Source organism: Phyllostomus hastatus, unplaced genomic scaffold (genome assembly GCF_019186645.2).
Source record: "Phyllostomus hastatus isolate PE091 unplaced genomic scaffold, TTU_PhHast_1.1 phas_contig_16, whole genome shotgun sequence".
In the NCBI taxonomy this organism is placed as follows: domain Eukaryota; kingdom Metazoa; phylum Chordata; class Mammalia; order Chiroptera; family Phyllostomidae; genus Phyllostomus; species Phyllostomus hastatus.
Genome location: NW_025333643.1, coordinates 15040021 through 15066837, shown reverse-complemented (window position 1 = coordinate 15066837; position 26817 = coordinate 15040021). Strand labels below are relative to the sequence as shown.

Sequence of the window (26817 nt, the reverse complement as noted above, 5' to 3'; positions counted from 1 at the left end):
GTGTATTATTCAGGTACTCATACACTATTTTTTTGTACTGCTGGTCCTGTACCAGACACATTTTCTTTTATTGTTACTTGCTTTTTAAACTTTGTTTAGCCACTTAAAGAAAATCTGCTTATGGCAAGATTTGCCTCAAATCCATTCCAAGTTGTATATTTGTTTTGCAATTAAAAAAATTGTACCTCCTCCAAAAAAATGTCTTATGATTGGTATAAACCTTCTGCTTTTGATACAGTCCTGTCGTTACATAAGAAAATGTACTTGTCCTTGAGAAAACACCCTTAAGTCTTTAGGGACAAAGGGTCAGAATGTCTCTGACTAACTCTTTAACATTTCAGAAAATAAATCCTTATATAGAGAAAACTAATCAGAAAGCAAATGTGGCTAAATATTCTTTGATGAATCTGGGTAAAGAGTAGACAAGAGTTTGGGGCTATATTAGCAACTTTTATGCTCATTTGAAATCATTGCAAAACAGAAAATAAAGCATAAATAAAATGAAGCTGAGAAACTACCAGAGCTTTAAAAGAAGAATAAAACACTGTGCAGTGAGGCACCACCAGCTCCCTGCTCAGGCCCTCTGGTCAGCAGCTGTGAGAAGCCCTCCCCATCTTGGTCCTGTTTCCTCACTGCCCTCTCATGGTCAGCCTGGAAAGGCCTACTTAATATTAATGGGAAGCTTTAGAATCTGCCAAAGAGTCAAGGACAAGTCCTTGGGCATGTTTTCACAGGTGGAAAGAACAGAAAGACAATGGCCCGAGTGCAATGCTGGGCCAGGGGGAAAAGGCGAACCTGCAGCATCAATGGTATCATTTGACAGGCCTGCAACCTCTTAACCTAGATGTCTCATGAAGAGGTCAAGGTGAAAAGCACTGTGCCCAAGGAGTCTGTTCTAGCCCTGAGATACTGCCTTAAGGTGAACTTGGCTCCCCAGGAGAGGAACAGTGCTCAATACCAGCCAGAAGAGGGCGATGTTTTCTCCGGAGTCATCCTTTAACCAACAGGCTTTCCACTCCAGGAGTGCCCAGAATGGTGTCACAGATCTGCAGATCCCAGGGGCAGGATTGAAGTGAGGTGAATGAGACAGGGTCATGAAAGTTCAGGGTTGGGTCCTGACTTTATTTAAGATTTTGATACTTTGTTCATAATGAATGTTTCTGCATTAAAATATTATTTATCTTGATTACTGAATTGTTTGGCACTCCCTTAAATTCTGCACCAGAGCCAGAGTATCACCTCACCCTAGTTCACCTGGGAAGAGCTAAACCACAAATTGCAACACCAGCACAGAGTTTCCAGTAGACCAGATAAGGTCTGGAGTGAATGGGCCATTCTGTACCTATTTAAAAAGCTCTGGCAAAGGAATCGATCCCGAGAAACTGAATTCCTGCCTTGGATAGCACTCCACAGTCAGCAGCTGGGGCCTAACCTCTTTACCTTTGTCTCAATGTCCTCATCTGTAAAATGGAGCTACAGAGCTAGCCACCTATTCTGTACACAGTTTATTTTAAAGGCAGAATATCACCCTGATTGAGAAGTTGTAAGGGCCAGACACTGTGCTGAGTCTGCCCTTTAGTTATAAACTCAACAAATTGTCACAGCTCTACCCTGTGAGAGCTACTTTTATCCTCATTTTTGAAGGTGAGGAAATGGACAGAGAGCTTTAGTTACTTGTCCAAGGTTGATCAGCTAGTCAGTAAGTGGAAGTGTGTATACCTTAACCTCCACACCAGCATTTTCAACAGGGGGTGTTCTTTCCATCCCTTGGGGACATTTGTCATTGTCTGGACACATTTTTTGTTGTCACAACTGGGGGTGCAATGACATCTAGTGGTTAGAGGCCAGGGATGCTGCTGAACATCCTGCAATGCACAGGACAGCCCACTACAACAGACTAGCTAGGCCAAAATGTCAGTGCCAAGGTTGAGAAGGCTGCTCCATCCTGTGCTCCGGAGTCAGGAAATTATGTGGGAACTAGCATTCAGTGTTCCACAAAAGGCAGATGTTCTGTAGTGGTTGTTACTTCTTTTGCCTCAGTGGCCTGGGGTTTCCTTAGGTTGTCCAGGGACCTGAATCCCGCTAGCTCAGCAGTCTCGCAGGGTGGTTGAGAAGCTGGGCTCTGGAGTTAGCCAGAGCATCATCTCAGGAATTCAACAGTGATTTATTGAGCACCCGCTACATGCCAGACCTGTCCCAAGCAGTATGCACACGCATAGGTGTCCCTGCCCCGCAGAGCTGTCTGGGAGGGAGATAGACGTCAGACAACACACAAGCTCATAGGTAACAATACATCGTGGCACTGCCACAAAACAGAGGAACTAGGCACAATGACAGACAAAACAAGGAAAAGCCTGGTGGGCTGAGGGCAGCGGCAAGGCTTCTCTGAGAATGACATTTTAGCTGAGCCCTGGAGGTGGGAGCACACAACGGAACTGCAGGTGGAAGAAACAGCTGTGCAAAGACTCTGGGGTGGGAACTGAAAGCTAGGCAGTGTGAGGGGAGCCCAGTGGGGGAGGAAGTGGAGAGTAGAGCAATGTGGCCTTGAAGAGATGGGTAGGTAAAGGCCACAGTAAAGAGTTTGGTTTTCATGTCAAATAAGGACCTTTTGAAGGGTTCTAATCAGAGTAGCAACACAAATAAGGCCTGTCCTTCAGAAAGTGACCCGCCTGAGATCCAGGCACAGGCCTATGTGGAAGATGCTGTGTGAGGTCAAAGCCAATAACTGAAGTCAGTCTCAATCACGCAACCTTACATAATGCACTTTCCCTGCCCCAAACCTCAGCTTGTGGCACTTTCACTCCCCCTGGAATCTGCATCTCGCCTTCCTCGGATTCCCAGGTGTCCTGAATCCTGGCATGCTGGCCCCCACCAACTTCTTTCCCACAGGGATCCATGGTGGACGGCCGTGGCTGCCAGTGGTGTTTGGGGCTGTGTGCCCTAACTCCTGATCAGCACTTCTGCCCATTCATATGACATGCATGGGACTCTTTGGTAGGGACTTACTGACAAGAACTTGAGCTTACGGCTTGGAAGGGATCTGACTGTTTTCACTCAGTCTTGTGATTTCTAAAGTGGACATTGCTCAAGATATTAAATGGGATTACATGAAGAAAAGGGTTCTACTGACAATAAATTCAGGATGCCCTGTTTCAACACATTTTAGCAGCTTTTTAATTGCAGGACTTTTCAAATCATTTAATGTTTCAATGTGGATTATAAATCTCCAAAAAGGAATGATATTTGTTATCCTTTTTTCAGGAGCATCCTGAAGACCAGTGTTGGGAAGTGTCTTCCTGGGGATGGCCCCAGGAAATGCCATCGCTAGCCAGTCAGTGGTAGAAGAAAGGACATGTCAGAGTGTTCCGTGCGGGTCAGGCCAGGGGCTGCCTTTCCTCCTGGGCTCTGGGCTCCAGGCTCCTGCAGGGCACTGTCTGAGACTCTTCCGTTTCAACACTAAAGCCCAGCAGAAGGATGAGGGAGGGCTCAGCTTTCCCAAGGCCAGCACGGCCTTGGCCCTCCGATGGCCCTGTTTTCAATGATTCCTAGAACTGGATGAGAGCTGCCCATGGCTCAGCTGCACACAAAGACACGTTGGCATGGACATTGTTTAACCTGCTTAAAAAATAAAAACCTTTTAGCACTTCTTATTTCTTGAAAATCACTAAAAAAGTACAGGGTTTTTTAAAAATAATCAAATACCAAAGTATTTGTACAAAGTATGTACAGTAAAAAGTGGAGGTCTTCCTTTCGACTCCTCCCCACTCCCACCCGTAGAGTTCCTTCTTAAGGCTTTGCCTGGTTTGGTGCGGAGAAGGCTGGTCTGGAGTCTCAGTGACCGGGCTGGAACCCCAGCTCTGCCACATGTTAGCTGTGCGTCCTTGGGCATAAACCTCGGTTTGCTTATCTGTAAAATGGAGGCACCACAGTAAGGGCTTGAGGGAGTACTGTGTGAGATGCAATACAGAAAGCCCTCCACCAGGCCCCTGCACCTACTTGGATTCTGTTAAATTTGACTTAGAATTTTCCTACCAGAATCCAGCTACTTTTTTTAAAGTCCAATTCCATGCAACAAATGTGCTAATTACAGAATGGGGCCAATCTGTTCGGTCTGTTCATGTGATTTTTTTTTTAAGTCCTCAAGGGCAGTTTCTATATGCAGAAACCACTCTTCAGGGGTTCACTTTATTTTTGAAATTAACAGTTAACTTATTGAAGTTCATAATTCGAAAACAGATCAGTTCGCTCTCTTGTCTTATAGGTTAGCTTATTGTGGATGCTGGGAACTAAAATAAAACCTTCCTCATGACCCCAACAAGGTGGTTATTGACTTACAAAATGTCATGCTTTTAAATTCAGTTTATTCTTTTTATAAGTCCAGCTATGATTGCCAGATAAAATATAAGATGCCCAATTAAATCTGAATGATTTACAAGTCAAATGTACCTAGTGCTCTGTATTTTTATTTGTTAAATCTGGTAATCTTACATCTAGCAAACTTACATAATTACTTTTAAGAGGTTATGGACCCATTTACAGACATTTTAAACTTTTTTAAAGTTTAAATTGTACCCTATTTCCTTGTAAAGTTTTTTTACTGTCTGAACTAACAAAAAGCCACCCTTTTAAATATTAAATAATTCTAATTCTAAATAATTCTAACTAATAAACATATAAAACAATGTTAACCCAAAATTTTTACAAATGGTCTGGAACTGTGCATAAATTTAGATTCCAAGTTCACAAATCTAAATTGATGTAACCCCCTCAATGACACATTTTATGTTAGCATTACAAGATTGTCAACTTAATAGGCCAAAATTTCTTATATGTTATAAGTTTATGAAATATCACATATGTACAAATCCTTATTCAAAGATACAAATGATGAGTGCCTCGTTTAATTTTTTTCTCTGGTTGAAAGTCACTGTTCACCGAGGGAGAGAGTCATCACCCCACTGACCAGAGTTGCACTTGCCGGAGACTCGGCCTGGCCCTAGGTCTGGGCTGTAGACCCCAGGAGACTCACCTCACCAGGAGCTCGGGAACCATGATTTCCTTCCATGTACTAACTGGGGTTGTCTCCTTGGAATGCCTGGGTGTACTTGGTCAGAGATTTTGTTCAGGCTGCTGGCTGGATGTATGCTGGCAATGTACATACATTCCCTGCGGCCACGGCCATCAGCCCATCACGTCCAGAGGAGGTGGTCCAGCGATGCTCACACTAGTTTCAGGCTATGCTCATCATCTACCCCCTTTTAGTTCCTTTGTCTGAGTCAAGATTGTATTTTATTTTTAATTGTTTATTTTTTATTGTGCTCTTTTTCATTACCATTGACCCTCCTTGTACCCTCCACCCCCCAGTACCCTCTTCACAGAAGAATTTTCTTTCCCAAAGTCTGCAAATTTTACCTGGATTTATGACTCAGTTGAACTTCATATTTCTTTTGCTTTTCTGATCTTCATGTCTTCCTGCCCAGATCTCTAAAAGTCATTTTACTTGGGCTAAAATCCTACAATTCTTTCAAAACTTTCCTTTCTCCAGCCCACAGGACTCTCACAAACATTAAAATAGTACCCAGTTGAATCATGGATCCCTCCAGGGGCTTTAACTGGCCCTTTGTCCTTAAAGTCCAAGGACATTTCATTGACCTATTCTAGCAGACCAGCACTTGCTCTCCCTGGCAACACACTGCTAGCATTTGGTGTGTTAAATCATATACAGTAAAATGGCCTTAAAAAATCATGTCCTTCCAATTAGACTTGACCTTAATTACGCCCATCAGGGTGGTTACAAAATCAGAGCCTGGGTGTGTCAAGGAGCAGCTGGCTGCCAAATCCCGGTGATGGCAGAAAACACAGCAGAATTTCCCACTGTCCCAGCCTCACTGTCCCCCCTCGAAGAAGGCTCCATCACCCCAGATGCCCTCTGGGACCACTTGTAAGTTCGTCAGTGTTCAGAAAAAGGTATCACCTTTTACAACCACAGAAAAGATGACCTGATGTCACAGCTGACTCCTGATTGGGATAGGAATGACTTTGTAGGGGACTCGGTGCCTAAATTAGGCAGGCCAGTTTCCTCATCAGAGTGACAGAAACAGGGGCTCCTAAAAGTCTGGCCCATTTCCTTCGGGAATGAAACCCACGACCTTCAGTTCCTCAGAGAAGTGAAAGTAGCAGCAGGGAATCCAGTAATTCCTGTTATCTGTGGGTCTTATATATAAGTCAGCCGAGCTTGAGGAAGTGACCTGAGGAGGTGGCTGGGAGCCCGCGCTGCACACAGTGCTGTCCTCACACTGTGCACTGAGTCTAGGAGCAGCACCAGGATGTCTCGACTGCTGGCCACCCTGCTCCTCCTCTTCTCCATCAACAGCGCCCTGGCCCTCAGGATCTGCTCCTTCAATGTGAGGTCCTTTGGGGAAAGCAAGATGGAAAACCAGAAGGCCATGGATGTCATTGTGAAGGTGAGCCCTTCCCCTGTCCGAAGGATCGATGGACACCCCTTGCACCCTCTCTACTGCTTCACACTTGAAGAGACTCAGGAGGAACTGACCTGAAGTTAGTTCCTTGGGTGGAGGTAGCAGTTGGCTTGGAATTTTGTAACAATTAGGATAGCAATAATTATAATAGCCATTTTACCTCTCTGTCATCATCTTAAAATGGGGACAATAACAGTACCTCCTTATAGGGCTGTTTCAAGGCACACATGAGCTGATATATGTAAAACTTGTAAAATATCATAGGACCTGCCTCACAGTAAGCTCGGATAAGCATTAGCTACTACTATAATTTGTTGTTTTTTATACTCACCTGAGGGCATGCTCACTGATTTTAGAAAGAGGGGAAGGGAGACAGAAGGAGAGAAACATCGGTCCGTTGCCCTCATACATGCCCCAGTCAGGGACCAAACCTGAGATCCAGGCATGTGCTGTAATTGAAAATCAAACCCACAGCCTTTCAGTTCATGAGACGACACTCCAACCGACTGAGCCACACTGGCCAGAGCCTACTATAATTCTTATTACCACTTATTGAATCTATGTCAGGCACCATAAATACAGGATTTCATTTAATAACCCTTAGGAAAGAGGATACTAATCCCCATGTAGAAATGATGAGCATTGAAAGGTGAAGTAACATTGTATAGCTTGTAGGTAGGTGGGTGGGTGGCTGGGTGGGATGCCCACTCAGCCTGGTCTCCCAACCTTTAATGAAACACAGATTTTTACTTGCTTTCCACCTTCTTTTCTTTCCTTCCTTCCTTCCTTCCTTCCTTCCTTCCTTCCTTCCTTCCTTCCTTCCTTCCTTCCTTTTTTCTTTCTCTCCCTCTTACTTTCTTTCCTTCCTTCATTCTTCTCTTTCTTCCTTTCTTTCTTGTTCTTTCTCTCTTCCTTTTTTCTATCCCCATCCCCTTCTTCCTTTCCTCCACCTTCCCTTCCCTGACCCATCAACCTTTCCCCAGTCTTTTTCTCCATTCAGATACTTTGGATAACATAACAAATACCTAGGAACTCTGCCCACACTCTTTACCCTACAGCAGCGATTTTCAACTGGTATGCTGCAAGAATTTTTATTTGTTTTTTAAAGATTTTATTTGTTTATTTTAGAGAGGGGGAGGGGAGGGAGATGGACAGGGAGAGAAACATCGATGTGCACCTCCTGAGGACCTGCCATGTGCCCTGACCAGGAATCCAACTGGTGACCTTCTGCTTTGCAGGACGACACCCAACCCACTGAGCTAGGCTGGTCAGGGCTGCTGCAAGAATTTTTACAACATGCAATACCTGATAATTTAGTCAGGGGCACTGGCCTCTTTCCCCTTAGATTGTCAGATAAAAAAAAAATTGACAACAGCCAACACAACAATAGCTATCTGGTGTGAATTAATCAAAATAAAAAAATCAAAAATTAAAAAAATCAAAATTTTTTGTCAGATCAGCAAAAAATATATTTTTGGGTATGTTGCAGAATTTTAGTAATTAATTATCTGTGCCACGAAATGAAGAAGGTTGAAATTGCTGCCCTACAGGTTAATTTATTTTTGATGCTGGTTGCTGAAACCTTGCCCAGGACTCTGATTAGGTGTTACTTCCTTTGAAAACCCGGGAGGCACCATGGTACTGTGGGAATGCCAGGAGCAGATTCAGATCCCACCCAGGTTCAGAACCCACCTGGTAACCAGGTGAGCGAGCTTGAGAAGTCCCTTCTGCTCCCTGAGCCTCCAGGGCCTCTCATTAACATGGACTTACACAACCTGTAGCACAGGTTGGCTGGGTAAAGTCAAGGTGAGTAAGGCAGCATGGCAGGTGATCACAAACAGAGCTGCCACAGCTGTTATTAGGCAAAATGGATTAGAGCAAGAACTGGCATGTTCTGTTCCTCCTCAGACGGTCCTTTCAGGCCTGCCTTGGGATGGTACCCAAGGCCTTCCGGATGTTATTTTTTAGCCAAGACAGTCATGCCAAGCCTGTGAGAACTGTGACTCCCTGGCTCAGCTGGAAACTCTGACATGTGAGGAAACTATTTTCCCCACTTCCTCACACAAAGGCGCATGAAGCCTGGGTCCCTGCTGAATTCCTCTCACCCTCCTCACTTATTCCACCCAGGAAGTGTCACCATAGCCTTAGGAGGCTGACCTTGTGTTCCTTGGTGATTCCATTGTGCAGGGCACACCACTGGCACCTTCCTTACTCTGCTGCATTTTGGAGGTCTGAGAGCCCATCACACCAACACCGAGCATGTCTGAAGCCTCTGACCTTCCCCATCATCGCAAAAACCACCCTGTAAACAGAGGCCATTGGAAAACAGAGCCACCCAGAGCACTTCCAGTGAAACTCAAACCCCAGGCACTCAGAGTAGCAGTATTTACAGGGTGCCTTGTCTGAGCACCTACTATAGGCCAGGAACTTTACACACTTATTTAATACTATGATGTAGGTGGCATTGCCCTCATTTTGTAACTGAGAAGACTGATGCTCAGAATGGTGAAGTGACTTATTCAGGCTTCCATAGCATCCAACCATATACTCAACCATACAAGTGGAGATGCCTTTTCCACTCTTCCCTACTGGGTTTATCATATCAAAGATGAGCCCAACATCATTGTGCCTTCATTGGGGAGGTTGAGGAGTGAGGGAGGCCTGCCTTCTCCACCTTGGGTTTGCTGGCAGCACCAAGAGCAATTCTACAGATGCCAAATCCTGCCTGGGAGAAGTTCCTTCTGTCTGTGACTTCTTCAGTTTGTGTCCTTAAGAGCAGAGCTAGTTCATCCAACCACTACTCTGTGACGGCAAGCCACATGCCCGGCGCCCCAAGTTCCTGGGAGTGAGGCGGTGGATGTGGGAGGCACTGTCTGCCTTTTCACAGAGCTTATAGCACACAATAACTTAATTTAGGAGTGCTGACTGTGTCTGCAGCCTTTAATATGCTGTATCCAAGTTCAGCCTGACAACCCCTCAAATTAGCAGGCCCATTTTACAGATGAGGTAACTGGAGACATGAAGTAAATTGCCCAAGGTCATGGAGCAAGTATGGGAAAAAGTGAGGGTCATAACGGAAGCCTGACAGACCTTATCTGGGCTTTTCCCCTCCATGCTATGCTGCTTCCTGCTTAGAGGCATGAAAGAGGCTTCCATAGACTGCTCTCTGCCCCAGATTTTTCTAGACTTCTCTAGACTGGCCCTTCCCCTCTCCCCAGGAGTACTCATGATATCCCCTGTTGGGATTCTCCCACGCCTAGCCATGCAGTGCCCCTAATCACCTCCTCTCTGTGAACAGAGTCAGGAAAACCTCACTGAGTTTCAGATCTGGGAGGGCCTTTGCGGACCCTCCTCCTGGGGTCCTCCTCCTAGGGCAATGGAGCCAGGGGAAACATTTTTTTTTCCTGTCCTTTGGCCTGAAATTAGGGCAAAAAACAATGCATCCTGAATGAATTTGAAAACTGGGTATTTAATGACTGTGGAGGAAACACAATGTAACATCAGGTTAAAAAAAAACAAGACAAGAACTGCGTGATAATATTGCCATTGTTTGCTGAGCATCTGCTCTGTGCTGTGGACTGGACTGAGAATTTTATATCCATTATGTCATTTAATGCCCATGAGGGGCAACCATCCAGTTTAGAGATAAAGAATATAACAGTTCACGGAGCTTAAGTGGCTTGCTCAAGGTCACACTGCTGGTGAGTGATAGAGTCAAGACATGAATCCAAGGCCATTTGACTCCAAGTCCATAATTGGAGCCAATGGGCAACTCATTTTGGTGATGACAGTTTTGTAAATATATATAAATATAGAAATCATATGGAAAAGGAGCTTCTCCTGAACTCTTCACCCACTGAGCTCCTTCCCACCTTTCAGAGCCTTCAAATGCCCTCTCCTCCCTGGAGCTTTCCCTGATGTATGGGCACAAGTAGTTAATTATGCCTCAGCATTCCTATAGCTGTGACTTTGTTTAGCAGAAATTTCATTTCTCTCTCATTGTAGCTAGTTGTTTCCATTTGTTTCTCTCACTGGACTATGAGTCTTTCAGGGCAGGAGTTGTATTTTAAGAGTTTAGCATGGTGGAATTTACAGTCACACTGACCTGAGTTCAAATCCTGGCGCTACCACCTGTACTGGCTGTGTGCCTTTCAGCTAATCACTCAGTCACTCTGATATTGCTTTCGTCCTATGCTTAATAAGCTAGTAATCATAGTCGTCTCATAGGGTTGGTGAGGCTCAGCTCAGGCTCACAGTAAATATCAGCTCTTATGATTATTATCATGGTAATTATACCTCAGTATCCAGCCTGGTACTTTTCATTTACTAAGGGCTTAATAAATATTTATTATTGTTGCTGGTGATGATGATTATATGTATGCCAGCAAAGCCAAGAGGTAGGAAGTTAGGAGTGTGAGCGTGGGCTCTGGATTTGGATTGCATAGGTTCACATTCTGCCTCGGCCATCTGCTAGCAGGGTTACTTTGGATAATTTACTCAAATTTGGGAGCCTCAGGCTCTTGTCTTTAAAATGGACATAGTAATAATATCTACCTCATGGAATCCTTCACTTATTTTAGGGAAGAATTTAACTAGTTTAGCAAAGCACCCAATTTGATAGTTAAAAAATAATAAGTGCCCCAAGAAAGCTTTTTTTTTTTTTGTTATTTGTAGTAAATGCCCCCAGACACCTGGGAATTCTTTCTCTGCAGGTCATCAAACGCTGTGATATCATACTTGTGATGGAAATCAAGGACAGCTACAACATGATCTGTCCCAGGCTGATGGAGAAGCTGAATGGGTAAAGATGGGGTCCCCTACCCTCTGTGGGTTCAAGATCAAGGTCAAGGACACCTGAAAAGCCCCAAGGAACTGAACTTAGTGGGAGAGGAGGCACTCACACTGACCACCAGTTCACATGGCCAACACTGCCTGGGCTTCCAACTCCATTAGCCACAGTCCTGACTTTTCAATCAGCTAGCTTTAATATAATAAAGCAAAATAAAGGAAACAGGTAAGGAGCCAGGACAAAGTGAGAAATGAAAGAGTCAGACAAGAGGCTGAGGTGAGAAGTACTGTTATAAAGAAAGATTGAGTGCCAATAGGAAATTAGGCTATGCCCATAGGCTGGAGTATTATACAGCCACTATACATCATGTTTACTACAGAATAGGTTAAACCTAAATAGTCCAGCTTGGAAAGATGGCTGCAATTGAAAAAAAAAAAGGTTCAGAATTGTAGGTAGGCATATCCATTTTAGTAGTCACATCACATTATAAAGGAATAAGAGTATGGTTGAGTTCGTGTGGTCATAGAAGAAAGGCTGGAAGGATATGCTCCAAACTGTTGATAGTGGTTACTTTTGGGGGCTGGGGGGCTGTAATGGGAGGACTGTTATGAAGGATGTCCGTGAAGGAATGGGGAACATTTGCTTTTTATTTATATACTTCTGTATGATTTGAATATTTTACAAAAATCTGAATTGATTTTACAAGTTAAAAATTATTAAAAAAATAGTGTCCTCAAATAGTTTTAAATGACACTGAGTTATATTTATGATTCAATTCTTTCTCAAAGAATGATCATGTTTGACTCCACAGCCAGTGCTCTATTCTGAGCCCCCTCGGTTGTCCTTAGAGAGCTCCTGTCAGTTTTCACAGGTGTGGGGGACCGAGAGGCTGGGTGTCTCAGGCATCTCCCCCAGAAGTCTGGAGCAAGTCTTCCCACCTCCAGTGGTTCAGTTTCCCCCAACCTCCCTAGACTTCCTATGGACCCAGGGCAGAGCCAGGCCTCTTTGTCCCCTTATCTGACATTAGCCAGGAGGGACCTTAGTCATTTCACAGCTAAGTTATTGCCAGCAGTTTGCCAAACCAGGACTTGGCAGGCCAGAATTAGGAAAGGGCCAGCCTTCCCAAACCAGAGGCCCAGAGGAATCCATTGTCCATACTCTTGGGACCCAAAGGCCCATCTGCCTTAGAATATGCCACTAAAGCCCCAGGAATTTAAATTGGCCCCTAAAGAGTCCTGCTTTTTCCAGCCAAATCTGAGACTATGCTTTGCCTTAGACATGCCCTAGATTTCTCTGTGAGCAGGTGGAGTAAAACCAGGTCAGCCTCTGCCCAGGGTGAAGTTATCAGCAGGTTTGGCAAACACACTGAGAATCAAGTTTCTCTGGGATAAGGGAGGGTTAGAGTCCATGGGACTTCACGGCTGTATCCCCAGAGCACAAACAGTAGCTGATTTGAAATTATAGTTCTGGGCTTGTGAGAAAATGCCTGGGGGGTGTCAGAGCAGGAGAGAATGCCCAACAAAAATGTTACTAGGAGTGATGTGCTTAGGAGTGCTGCATGGATCCATCCTTATGGAGGGTGATCCCATAAGGATGTTCCACCAGGAAGTGTGAGCTGTAGCCCCAGCCATGGGCCAGAGTGGGGTTTGGGACTGATTCTGGCCTGAAGCTTCTCTGGTCTCAATGGTGTCTCACAGGTACAGGCCAAAATATGAGGCATGTAGCAATGTGGATTTGGAGGCACATAGGATCTGGATTCAAATACCAGCTTTGTACTTGCAAATTATAAAAATGGGATAACAATAGCACCCACTACTAAGGACAAGAAATAATGGCTGTAAAGATCCTGGCAGATGTAACATTTCCAATCATTGGTGGCCCTTTTTATTAGACTCAAAGGTTATTAAAAATGGTAGCCCTTTTTAGTGATGCCATTGGAGGTAGGGAGGCAGCTTGGAGAGAGGGGAACCTCTGCAGTAGGAGAATGTTTTTCTTTTAAGATGCAATGTCAAATCTTTATATTTTCTAGAAATTCAAGAAGCACAACATACAACTATGTGATTAGCTCTCGGCTTGGAAGAAGGACATATAAAGAACAGTATGCCTTTCTCTACAAGTAAGTATAATCTGTGCTTCCTAGAACATGGTTCACTTATAAATGATAGCTATGAATTGAATCAAAATGCATATATTTTCTTCAAAACCAAATGTCAATCTCTAACTAGTTCTCAGTATTGATCAAAATAATTGCCATTGAAACTGGGACTGGTGCACATTATCAACTCTTCACAATGGAAGACACGAGCAGCTTCCTAATGCCTGATTTGTTGGTTGACTCAGGGGCTGCCTGGCCAAGGGTTCCAGTACTTCTTTATCCTTTGTAGTCAAGTCCTGGTCCAGGGGTGGAAACCTGAGTTGCCCAGCACAGCTTACTCCAGAACTTCATGTTCTCATCTTCTTCCTACTAGTAATTTGTTTTAAGTGTGAACATTAGCTTGTGGGCACCTCATTAACTAGCGCTGCTAAGATCTTCAGCTCCCAAAGGGCCCTGGCCATTGAGGAGAGTTGACTGAACTTAGTTCTCAGGCAAAAGATGCTTTCCATCTCTTGGGTTGGGAGGTGAATGAGGCCATGGGAACCTATGTTATTGCTTCTTGAAAGAAGAAGAAAGCCAACTCAGCTGGGTGGGTTTCCTTTTTTCTATTCCAGGGAAAAGTTAGTATCTGTGAAAAGAAGCTACCTCTACCATGACTATCAAGCTGGTGATGCAGATGTATTTTCCAGGGAACCCTTTGTGGTCTGGTTCCAGTCACCCCACACTGGTGAGACTCACACACACCTTACTTTCCCACAATCTCCCCAGTGATTCCACAAATGGGCAGCAGCCTTGGGTGTGAGCTGTGATCCAGGGTTTCTGCAGCATCTTTCAAGAGGCCTGAGGCTGGATGGAGAAGACCATTGAGAACTTCTAATACCTGAATGTAGAGGATGTAGTATTGTTTGACCAGAAACCAGGCTGGCTTCTCAGAAAGCTGTGACTCAAGACCTCCCCAGTCTAGTACCCACCTTCTGGAATTAGTGGTAATTCTGTTGTCTTTGGAAGATATAGGCTGATAGAAATTATTTACCACAATTCCTCAGTTGCAATCACATGCAACTATTTCTTCATTTAAAAAAATCCCAGTGATGTTCCGCATAAGTGAACCCCCAACATAGGGTTTCATTTTCCCTCCAATAACTTACATATAAGTCTTCTCCACAGACTGTGGGTAGAGAGGAAATCCAAATGATTGAACCTGGAACTCAAACAGGAATTGTACTTGTATTAGCCACTAACAATTATTGATTACTAAGTAGTGCCAGGCTCCTATATTCCTTGCAATGACCCTACAACACAGGAATTAGGAATTATCTATCCCCACTTTACAGTTTAGGAAACTGAGGTTCACAATAGTGACATCACTGGTCCAAGTTCACCCAGCAGCTATTGAAGTAGACAAGCCAGAGTTGTTACCCAAGCCACCATCTCAGGAGCTCATGTTCTTAACCACTACGCAACACTCAGTGGGAAGTCGAGAGTAAATTTGGTTTGCCATTTGGGGCTGTGTAGAATCAAATATATTTTCAGTACCAACTACATGTCAGGCTCTGTTCTGGGCACTGGATGGGACAGACAGGGTTGCTGTCCTTGTGAAGCTATGACTTTGTAGGAGAGGCAGCTAATGACCAAACAAATACATGCAAAGCTATACATGTGTGCATCTGTAACTACAAATATAAACACCCTAAACTAGTTCTCCCCTGGGTTAGTTAACTCAGAGGCAGAGTGTTGACAAACAGGAGAATAGGACAATTATGAGTAGGAAAAGAGAAGGAGGTGGAGGCTATTGAAAGCAAGATATGCCCTTGAGAGCATGTGCAATAATCCTCTTTGTGACACACACAATTCACACCTGGCTGACCAGGGCAGCGTTCAGAGCGCCACCACATTCCCTTAATGATTGTTTCTTCTCCAAGAGAGTCCTCAGCTTATGTGAATTGCTACCAAACCTATTTGTATTGAGCTTCCACACTTCCACTCTTCCCTACCCCTCCCTCTCTCCTTTGGGATGACACCTCAGCCATGCCCTGTTTAGTTTTCTCTCTTGTTTGAGGACAGCTCCTTATGTCCTCTGTGTCTAGGATTAAAGATGAAGGAGTTAGCTATTTATATATATTTTTGTTCATTCATTCAGTCAGTCAGTCAACAAACAATTTTTAGCATCTCCAGTGTGTCAGGTGCTGTGCTAGATACTGGAGCCAAGAGGGTGAATGGGACAGATGAGCCTGCCTTCACAACACAGGGTTCCACTGGACCAAACAAAGAAGTAAAACAAGTAATTTCAGAGCATGAAGGAAATAAGCAACATGCACTGACTAGCAGGGTGAGGGGCCCACATTAAATGGGGGTGGGGAAGGGCCAGGGATGGCTCCTGGGAGGTGACATTAGGCTGTGACCTGAAGAAACCAAGTCAGAGAGAACTGGGGAAAGGGCATTCTAGAGGGAGGGCACAGTAAGCACTCAAGTTCAGAGGTGGGAAGGGGTTGGGAGTGAGGGAAACAAAAAAGTAGGTGCGGAGTGGAGTGGAGGCGTGAGGAGGAGAGTGGGAGATGAGGCTGCTGGATCCGTGTTCTGGAGACAGGCTGCCAGGTCTGAGGCCTGGCTCCCCACTGTGACACCCAGCAGCACTCAGCTCCTGCATGGGAGTGGTGACCCAGGCACCGAGTGAGGGAAAACCTGAGGAGGAGGCGTGCAGAAAGCCACAGCTGCTGCTATTAGCAAATGGGAAAGGCCTGGCACCGTGGCTCACCCACACGCCCTCACGCGGGCTCTCTCCATCCCTCCTGCTGGGCCTGCTGAGGGAGCCTTTTAGACACTCCACAAAATCCACTTTATTTTTTTTAAATAACTTTTTTCGGCTTTTGCTTCCCTAATTACAAAAGGAGTATAAACTGACATGCTTCCGATTTTTTTATTAAAAAAGTATTTTTTCCCTAAGTACAAAAACCAAACAGCTTTTTAAAAAAAGAATAGAGAATCATTTTTCAAAAAATGAGAAAATAGAAACACCCACAATGCCAGCAAGGAACACCGTCTGCCAGCTTTTCCTTAGCCATGAAAGACGAATGGGAGAAAAGAGGCTTTCATGTGCTGAAAATAGCTGCCTCATGATCCTAAGATCACTCAAATCTCAGCCACTGGCTGGACCCTCTGGAAATGGGGGGACCCAGACGACACAATCCATGCCTTCTGGGAGGCCGGCCTGTTTGCTTCGAGCAGTGTTCCTGGAACATTGCCAGGGAAAGTGTGTGACCTCTGCCTCTTTCCTGTTCCCCAGCTGTCAAGGACTTTGTGATTATCCCCCTGCACACCACGCCCGAGACATCCGTTAAAGAGATTGATGAGCTGGCCGATGTCTACATGGATGCGAAACACCGTTGGAAGGCAGAGGTGATGACCCCCTGTATCCGCTGAATTCCCCTCTAGCAGGGGCAGAACCTGGTCCTTGAGAGGGAAGGACTTCCCGGGAGGGTGAAGGGGACAGAGCATGTGCAGACACCACCACTTTTGAGCCTCATTTCAGGCCTTCCCTCAGCCCTAAATATCCTTCTCGTTAAATCTGCCTGGGCACCATCCATGTGGGTCTAGGGAATTCACACCCCACTGCACTAGCAATGACTGCCAATATTCACAGAGGGGAGAGCTGGTGCCAGGCACTGTGATGAGGCTGGACTGGACAAGTTTATTAAATCCTCCCAACAACCTGCGAGGCAGCTACTTTTATCACCCTCACTTTGCAGTTGAGAACAGTGACTCACAAAGAGGTCAGAAGTCTTTCAGAAGCAAGTGACAGAATCTCAAACTGGCTTCGAAAAGGAGAAGTTGTTTATTGGTTCTTGTAACTGAAAAGCCCAGGAGCAGTTCAGGTGCCGCGGATCCAGGTCTCAGCGTTATCGGGGCCACCCCTTGGCCCTCCTTTCCTTGGGGTGGGCTCCATTTGCAGGCTGGCTCTACCCTTGCAGTGGAAAGATGGCCGCCAGCAGCTTCTAGACCAAATGATCAATTTTTTTCCCACAGTGCAACGAATATCCTGGGAGTGAGTCTTACTGGCGCTGACTGGGGCACTTGTCCATCCTGAAACAATCACTGTGATCAGGAGGTTGAGATGCTCTGATTGGCTAAATCTGTGTCTGATTCACCCCTCCAGCCCCACCGGACTGAGGGGAATAGGGTGGTGGTTTCCCAATCTAAGCTTGCTATTCCCACAGAAGGGGGATACGTCTACCATCCCTTCTGCTTCAACTACTTCCTCATCTGGAAAACAGGGATGCCACCACCTGTGGCTGTGGGGGTCTGTGAAAGTGCTTGGTTAGTATGGAAGTGCTTGAGAGCAGTGGCCCCAACCCTTTTGGCACCAGGGACTGATTTTGTGGAAGACAATTTTTCTACGGTTTGGGGGATGGGGGTTGGACAGGAAGCAGAGCTCAGGTGGTAATGCCAACCTTGGCTGCTTGTCAGTGCTCACCTCCTACTGTGCGGCCCTGTTCCTAACAGGCCTCGGACAAGTACCAGTCCACAGGCCCCGGGTTGGGGACCCCTGCTCTAGAGGGCTCCTCCACATTCTTCTTTTCTCCTTTTGGGATGTGACTCCAGTAATGCCTCCATCTTCCTTCTCAGTCCACTGCTGAAAGTGCAAAATGAGTCAAATGAAGAGTGGACTCAGAGCTGGGGTGGGGAGAACGCAGGGGGCATGCTTCACTGCTTGTTTGGAAAGATCAGGTCAAGAGAAAGGCTCATTCATTCTTTCCTAAAATTATGAATTAATTCATTTATTCAACAAGAATTTATTTAGAATCTGTTAAGCATTGGACACTAGGGAGGCATCAGGGGCGCCAAAATGAACAAGAGTGGAAATTCACGCTAAGAGGCCTTCAGTGAGGCAGATCAGGGTTCATTTCTTGACCTGACCACTTGAGCCTCCCAGCCGAGTGGTGTAGAGCAGGCCCTTGCCCCTGTTCCTAGAGGGGCTAAATGTCCTTCTGCCTCCTACTGTTTGTGATACTGAAACTACAAAACACTTAGTGCTGGACTTGGCACACAATGAATGCTCAGCAAATCATGCCTTATAAAAAGATTTTATTTATAATAAGATTTTGTTTATTTATATGTAGAGACAGAGGAAGGGAGGGAGAAAGAAAGGAAGAGAAACATTGATCAACATCAATCAGCTGCCTCTTGGGCAGCCCCAACTGGGGACCAAACCCACAACCCAAGCATGTGCCCTGATGGGGAATCAGAGCAGCAACCTCTCACTCTGTGGGATGATGCCCAGCCAACTGAAGCACACAAGTCAGGGCTAAATTGTGCCTATATTCGTTGAAGCTGGTAGTCTCTAGGGTTAAGGATGACATCCTGTCCTCTACTACGCCCATTGATGTCAGGGAAAACCACAATCACTGAGGTCAAAATAAAATGTTTTTAAAGAAAACTCTAAAGTCAGCAACAGCCCCAAGCAATAGTACAAACAAGGAAATCTGGCACTTCCTCTGGACTGAGGAATATTAAGGTTCTGTTCCAAGAGCCCTTCAGGGAAAAACACTTCCAAGATAAAATGGTTCTGTTGGTGACCTAAGGTTTTTCCCACTTCCTCAAGAGACAGAATTTCTACAGGAATAAATCCCCAACTTCAAGACAATAGGAGGGAGAGAGAGAGAGCTGTGCCAAAGCTGTCATATACACCACCCAAGTTCATTTTTCCTGCTTGGAAACAAAAGGTGTTGATTCATTCATATGTTTGAGCCAGAGACAAAAGATGTGAGGGACTACATTAGCCAGCTTCTTTTCTCCCCATCTGCCTCTGCATGCTGAATTATAGAGATGTGGTGACTAAGAACAGGAGGGAGCAACTATAGCAAACATCCCCCTTCCTGTTAGGAACGCCCTCCTTTGTACACACTCACCCGTCAAACACTAATCAAAGCTGTGACTCAATTTTAAACCATGGCTGCTTCTTTTAAAAAGCAAAAAGAAATTAAGAAAGACCTTATATTAGTTTGCTAGGGCTGCCATAGCAAAATACCCAAGACTGGGTGGCTTAAACAACACAAGTTTATTTCCTCCCAGTTCTGGAGGCTCAGTGTTCAAGATTAAGGTATCAGCAGGACTGGTTTCTCCTGAGGCCTCTCGCCTTCCTCGGTCTTCCCTCTGTGTCCTAATCTCTTCTTTTTGATGACACCAGTCATACTGGATTAGGGCCCACCCACAATATCTCCTTTTTATCTTAATTACCTCTTTAAAGGTTCCCTTTCCAAATTCAGTCACATTCTAAGGTACTAGGTTTAGGACTTCAAAATGTGAATTTGGCGAAGAGACACAATTTAGCCCATAACAGAACCCATCTGGGCATGGGAGATGCCGTCATTCCCAGCAGTTAAGAGTGAAAGAGTTTGGCAACAGTGCCCACCAGGTGACTGATGCTCCAAATCATGTCTTTCAGAATTTCATTTTCATGGGTGACTTCAATGCAGGCTGCAACTATGTCTCCAAGAAGGCCTGGAATAACATCCGCCTGAGGACCGACCCTAAGTTCATTTGGCTGATCGGGGACCAAGAGGACACCACTGTCAAGATGAGCACCAACTGTGCATATGACAGGTGAGAGGCATCTGCCTGATGGCGTGCTTAGTCTGCGTCAGAAAAGGTGTCCCTGTGGTCAAATGAGAAAGTTGGGCTGGAGAACAGTCAGAGTTCAGACCTCTCTGCCTAGTGCTTTGTACAGTACACAAATTGCATGGACCGGGTACAGTAGTTCAGCAGCGGCAATCGTGGGCTTCGGTGTCAGACACCCCTGGGTTCAAATCCTGGCTCTACCCCTTACTGTCTGTGACTGAGAGACATGTGCCTCTGTTTTCTCACTTATGAAATGGAGATTATAGTAAGGCTTCACTCATGGATGTATGATGAGAATTAAATGAAGTAGCATATGTAAATCTTATAATGCAATGCCTGCCATATAAGTGCTCAGTACATTCATTCCTATTAATTATTCCATCACAAAGACATGCCATAGTTTACTCACTCAATCCCCTGTCACTGGGCCTTAGGATTGGACACTAGGTTATTATGTTACCAAGGGTTAGTTATTTAAACATTTCTGATTTTATGTACTCATTTTATGCATATACTTATGATTTCCTTAAGGTTAAACTCTAAAAATGAGACCAGTTAAAGCAAGGGTTGTTTACACTTCTAAAGCATTTGCTGCACTTTCCTAATGCAAAAACATATATTTAAATAATAGCATGCTCTTGTATTTGTAAAATCTCTGGAGATTTTCAATCAGCTTTCATTTTTGCTCCTGAAGTTGGGAGGGAGGTGGTGAGAGCACCTGAAAACTATGAATGCCCGTGACTTGCCATTCATAGCGGAGACCACAGGCAGGGAATCCCCTCAGAGCTTCCTTTCCCAGGGCTCAGCCTGCCGCCGAGGAGGCATGAGATGGCCATCTGCAAGACAACAGTTGTTCTTACTTCTCTAGTTTGAGGTCTGGCTTCCATTTTCATCCCATGACCTCCTTTGTTCCTCTTAAGCTTTCAGAGCTGGTGTGTCCATCGCAGGAGCCACCACTGCAGCTCTCGAAAGTGGAAACAGCCCCAGCATTGGGGAAGGCAGAGTCAAGGTGGGGAGTTCCAGGAGCCTGAGTTCCCTGCCACCTCCCTCCAGTTTGAAGGGCTGCTAGCAAAGTGCATGCCAGTTGTGTCGCCTTGGGTAGGTCAGGTCCCTTCTGTGGCCACATTCTTCTCCCCTGGCCCACAAGAGGGAGCCAACTGCAAATACTGAAGTGGAAGCCCAGGGAATCACAGGGGTAGGTTTTCACATGGATTAGGTGGGGTAGGTGGACAGGTTAGAATAAGGTGTTTACTAGAACCCCAGTGTTATACACATGTATGCCAAAGGATGGCAGGATGCCCTGTGGTTTTTTTAAAGCTTAATTTGTTATTTTGCTGCTCTCAGTTTTCTATGTTTTCCTTCATAGCATATATCTTTGTGGTTTTAAAAAAAAGGCATATAAATATTTAATGAAGGGAGTAAGATGAAATGGACTCAATGCCAGTCTTTGCTCTGAATTCAAATATCTCTTGAACGTGTCCCGTGCACTGGTCTGGGCTAGGGAGAGATTAGCACAATCAGCTGGCCGGCCACGCACATACCTAGAAGTCAGAAAACGGGGAGCCTTAAGTCTGTCCTTCTGGACTCTCTGGGTCTGAAAGGATGGCTTCAAAAAATCTCCAATCGCATGTGTAGAGTATACTTGTGGAGCGAATTCAGAGTTAACCATGTGATGTTGTTAACCAGCCCAGGAAGCTAGACAGCCAGTCAGAATCAGGGAAAGCTCAGTGGATGGTCATGGCCTGGCAGTCTGAGTCATCCTGTGGTTCTTCAGTCAGTCTGTGGGGGCCATGTAGACCCCAACTACATCACCCCACTTGGTGTCCATTGGAGTTCCCATGTTTCTGAAACTCAGTGAACTACCACGTACCCATTTTTTGTCATTGCTGCAAAGCAGTTGTGCTATGGTTTTTCTCCATATTTGTCATTACATTCATTCATTTCTTACTGAAATAAATTAATTTTAAAGGAAACTTCATAGTACTATAATGAGAAACAGCATCATTTGCCATAAATTGAAAACAACTGTAAAAATAATCCCAGTGAAAACCAAACAACGTGAATTCTGCCTTAATTCTCTTGCCTCTAGAATGTTTGGCAGTTGCAGCCTGCTCTCTCTCGGTCAAAATGGGAGCTTATGGAGTTTTAAAGACAAGCTAGCACCTTTCTCCACAATTGAATCAGGAAAAGTGAAAAATAATTGCACAGGAACTAATAATCTTAGAATGCAGGATATTGCTCTGTGGTGTGATGTCCATGTGTCACACAAAGGCTTCTCTTCTACCACCAGGGCCACCTGACCACACAGGGACATGCTGTCCTGGTGTCCACAGGGCCACAGCAGGAGCTGACCCTATTTCCCAGTCTTAGGCAGTGTCCTAAGGGTCACAAGCTAAAACCAGGTCTGGGCTTGAGCACCACATGAAAGGTCCGGGATGCTCAGTCAATTTCAGATGTCAAACATGGACCTTGGTTTGATCTCAGAAACCATCTGGATGGCTTAACATGACTGTCTCCCCTCCTCTTCTGTAGGATTGTGCTGAGAGGACAAGAGATCATCAGCTCTGTTGTGCCCAAATCAAGTGGCATCTTTGACTTCCAGAAAGCTTATAAGTTAACTGAAGAGGAGGTATGGCTACCATCTTGTCTTTCTATGCCACTATCCTGGGAAGATGGGTTGTGTTACCCTTTAAGGCCACTACCAGAGACACAACATTGAACCACTGGGTCTTAAGTCTCAATGCCTGATTCTGTGATTTGAGGACCAGCTTAAACTTCTAAGTGAGCTGGTCCGAGGATGTTGCTCACCAGTGTGTGTTCTTTTGTGACTGTGGACATTTCATCTTCTCTTCTGGATCCTGAATTTGCTCATCACTAAAATGAGAGTGTTTTCTAATTCTCAAATTTATCTCTTTTATCCTTATAGGCCCTGGAAGTCAGTGACCACTTTCCAGTTGAATTTAAACTACAATCTTCAAAGGTCTCTACCAACAGCAAAAAATCTGTCTTTTCAAGGAAGAAAAGCAAGGCCCGCCGCACCTAGATACAAGGGCACCATTTTGTTAACCATTCTCACCTCTAAGTAAAATAGCTCTAACAGGTTTGAACTGCTCCTTGCATCCAAGAAACAAGACTGGTCCCACCGCTTTCATTTCTCAACTTGAGCCAATTGGGAGGAGAACCTTCTATTATCCCACATGGGCTTGTACCTCCCCCAAAACTCCCAAAAGGAAACTGGGGCTTTTGCAGTCCGAAAGAAGGGTCTTCACATCCTGAGCTAGAGGCCCACCCCCTGTCATGACCAATACTCGGCTCCCGTAGAGAAGCTGCGGGAGAGGAAAGAACATTAGTTTTCAGTCTTCATGAGGGATCCTGTCCCGTGGGAAATGACCAGAAATGCCAAGGCCCCAACAGAACCCCATGATTTGGGCAATTTACTGTTTGGGGAACCTGGCTGTTGTCTGAGGTCATGCCATCATCACGTCTCACAGGGAGGAAGGATGAAGGCCTCTCCCACCTGGTCACCTGCCTCTGAATTGCCCTCCAACTCAGCCAGCCCAGGAACCACTGGTGTCTTTCTTTGAAATTTTATTCTGACCACAGGCCACCCTCATTCCTACCCCTGCTTATAAACCCCATCACCATTTGGAGAGAGCCCAGAGATTTTGCATACCTGCGAAGGTCTCTATATCTGGCATATCATGTCAGACTCATCCACATCCCAACTTGTGCTCCTTGACCAGCAGGACTGCCTCTTCCCTGCACTCACGTGCCCTGTCCCATCCACGAGTCTGGGCTAGGTGCCCTGGCCCTCATGTATGCCATACCTCTATTGTAATACTCACTGCATTGCATTTGTCACCAAGGCCACTCTCAGGGCTCCTTGGTGGACGTTGTGGATCAAAGACCCAGTTGGATGGCAAGGACTCGAGGATTTTATTATATTTCTGTGACCAAAGAGTTGCAGAGGGGTCTAGCAGCATGGCAACATGTTACCTGTGTCCTGTATGGTGACCACTTCTGTTTGGTTTCCCTTATATTGTTTCTTTGTTCAAGCAGTACGTGAACATGGCTAACTATGCGAGCAGCACCAGAGAATGAGCAGAGACAAGGAACCCCGACCCCAGCCCCTTCTTTTCTGTCTCAGAAGCTTCTTTTAGAGGAGAAGTCATCCTTGTGCCCCAAAGGCCAGCAGCATGGCTGTGACAAGAGTCCTGTGCTGGGTGGTAGGGGATGGGGCAGGGGAAGGGGAAGTGAACTGGGCACTAAGTGAGCCTGTCCATGACTCTGACCTCTTTCCAGCTTATGTGTTCTTCCAGATTCTGTACATAAATAAGCACCATATGTAACCATGAAAAATATAGAAAATAGCATACTATGGACATGTTTCCACTCTTTGCTTATTTCCTTTAACATGTAAGGGACAACATGGCTTTCTATATAAAAATATTGACCATAAGCTTGATTTTTGAAATTTGGTAACATCTGAGGGAATAAAATCAACAGGCCCAGCTTAAGCAGGGAAAACCATTTGCCCCACACATCCAGTTAACCTCAGAGGTCTCGTTGGCCCAGGCAGGGGAGGTAGCAAAGCTGTAAAGCTTCTGTCACCCCTTTTCAGAGAAGGGCTGTCCCGGACAATGTCCAGTTTCTGAGGTCCAAAGCAGTCAAGTAGGTAGTTTACAAATGAACTTCTTTTAGAGGAGAGGTCATCCTTGTGCCCCAAAGGCCAGCAGCATGGCTGTGACAAGAGTCCTGTGCTGGGTGGTAGGGGACGGGGCGGGGGCAGGGGAAGTGAACTGGGCACTAAGTGAGCCTGTCCATGACTCTGACCTGGTCCTGCCACCCTGTGGCCTCCTCAGTAACAAGACATCCCTCTGTCCCCGCACAGAGTAGATTACCTGAGCCATGGGCATTTTGCTGGGCAAGAGGGGACAGAGTGGGTCTTCTCACTGGCCACAGCTAAAGGCGCTGCAAACATCCTCCAGTCTCCCAGGACCACCTGGCCTGGAAGGAGCTCCCATGGCCCTTTGGAGAGTGCATGCTGGTTGTCTGCACTCTTTCAACTTTGGCTTTGTTCAGAGGATTTGAAGTTTGTGTGCACCAGGAACTCAGGGTACCTATTACCATGCTGATGCTCAGGTCCCAGCTCCCTCCCCCGCCCCCCACACAGAGTCTGTCTCAGGAGGTCTGGGTCACAGCCCAGGAACCTGCATACTTAACAGGTCCCAGGTGACTGAGGCCAGATTTTCCTTTCATTAATTATTCATTGAGGACCAGATTTTGAATTTGCTGTCCTGGACCTCCTTAGTGAGAAGAGGTTTAGAGTGGTGTAGGGGACAGGCTCACTTTGGAGCCATAGTCTGCACCACCCACTAGCTGTGGGACATGGAGCAGGTCACTTACCTTCAGTTTCCTTATGTGTGAAATGGGGATAATAAGAGAATCAACGTCATAGGTGAAGTTTTAGTAAGATAATACATGTAAAATGCCACATGCCTGTTACTTAGCAAGCCCTCCACAAATGGAGGCTGTATTTTATTAATAGGATTTGCTCCATGAAAGGGTAGGCCACCTGGCTGGTGTGGTTCAGTGGATTGAGCGCAGGCCTGTGAACAAAAAGGTTGCTGGTTCTATACCCAGTCAGGGCACATGCCTGGGTTCCATGCCAAGTCCCCAGTGGGGAGGGTATAAGAGACAATCACATATTGATGTTTCTCTCACTCTCTTTCTCCCTCCTTAAAAATAAATAAAACCCTTTTTTAAAGGGTAGGCTACTTTAAGAGTTTAGATATGTATGGCTCTCATTTAATTATTTAGAATGAATTTTTGCCTTCTACCTCTTTATCATTCACACAGTAAGTATTTTGGCAAGTGAGCTTTGAGAAATAAAGATGCCCCTTCTTCCAGTCCTGGCTATTTTCTCTTCTTCATCAACAGCCCCTTCCTGCCTTGAACACAGAAATACCCCGCCCTCACCCCTCATCCTGTCCCTGTGGCATTGGGGGTGAAGGGAGCACCTCCAAGGCAGCAGCCCTGGCTCCCGTCTCTCCCTTGGGCTGGAGAAGGAAGTATAAAGGGCAGTTCTAAACCTGAAAAGCAAAGAGAGACAAATTAGAGGTCATATCCCTCTACCCAGCCAGGTGGGTATGAGGAAGGGCAGAGCCACTGAGAAGATTCACCCCTGCATCGGCTGCCACGTGTCCCTATCAGAGCTCCCCCCGCAACATGGTCCAGACGGCAGAGGTTACAACAAGCCAGCACTCCCATATCTGTTACCCACAGGTTACATCCTGAAGGAGGAATGGGTAACCTCATGCCACAAGACACTGGTCCCAGTAGCTCCAGGCTTTAGGATTCGGAGAAGCTACTGACATTAAGGGAATTTCCAGGAAACAAGGAGTGTGTACACACACACACACTCCATTCTTCAGAGAAAATGGGTTGGGAGACAGTGAATGCCTTGAATGGAACACTAGCTGAAGGATTGCTTGGTCTCCCAAGTCTGCATGTAGGTGAGACAAAGCTGCAGACACCAGGCTTCCCAGGTCAAGGGCAAAGGGGGCTGCTCCAGCCCAAGACACCAATTCTTGCTCAGTGGTATCAGTAGCCTCCTCAGTAGCCTCACCACCCCCACCGTTGCCCCTCTAATGTGTTTTCCCAACAACCAGGGTGTGATGCCTAAAATTTCATCTTATCTTTCCCCCTACCTAAAACTGTCATTGGCTCCCCATTTATCTCTGGATAAAGGCCCAAGTCCTTACTATAAACTACAAAGTCCTGTATGTTTTGGCTTTCATTTACCTTTCTAACTCCATTTTCAACCATCTGTATATTGT

General features: G+C 45.6%; 1 protein-coding gene across 1 annotated transcript; it reads left to right on the top strand.

Annotated features, from left to right (window-relative positions):
* The first annotated feature begins 6231 nt into the window (after positions 1-6231).
* Positions 6232-24358, top strand: DNASE1L3 (deoxyribonuclease 1 like 3). The gene is made up of 8 exons (XM_045832556.1): positions 6232-6464; positions 11192-11280; positions 13298-13384; positions 13978-14090; positions 16647-16759; positions 19806-19963; positions 22511-22607; positions 22905-24358. The coding sequence occupies exons 1-8, from the start codon at positions 6327-6329 to the stop codon at positions 23019-23021; spliced, it is 912 nt and encodes a 303-aa protein (XP_045688512.1). The 5' UTR covers positions 6232-6326; the 3' UTR covers positions 23022-24358.
* The last annotated feature ends 2459 nt before the right edge of the window (positions 24359-26817 follow it).

Bases quoted from the DNA above. Each gene is read 5' to 3' on its own strand.
- DNASE1L3 (XM_045832556.1), top strand. From the start codon at position 6,327: ATGTCTCGACTGCTGGCCACCCTGCTCCTCCTCTTCTCCATCAACAGC. The intron at 6,465-11,191 runs GTGAGCCCTTCC...CTTTCTCTGCAG, and splicing joins CCATGGATGTCATTGTGAAG to GTCATCAAACGCTGTGATAT. The intron at 11,281-13,297 runs GTAAAGATGGGG...TATATTTTCTAG, and splicing joins CTGATGGAGAAGCTGAATGG to AAATTCAAGAAGCACAACAT.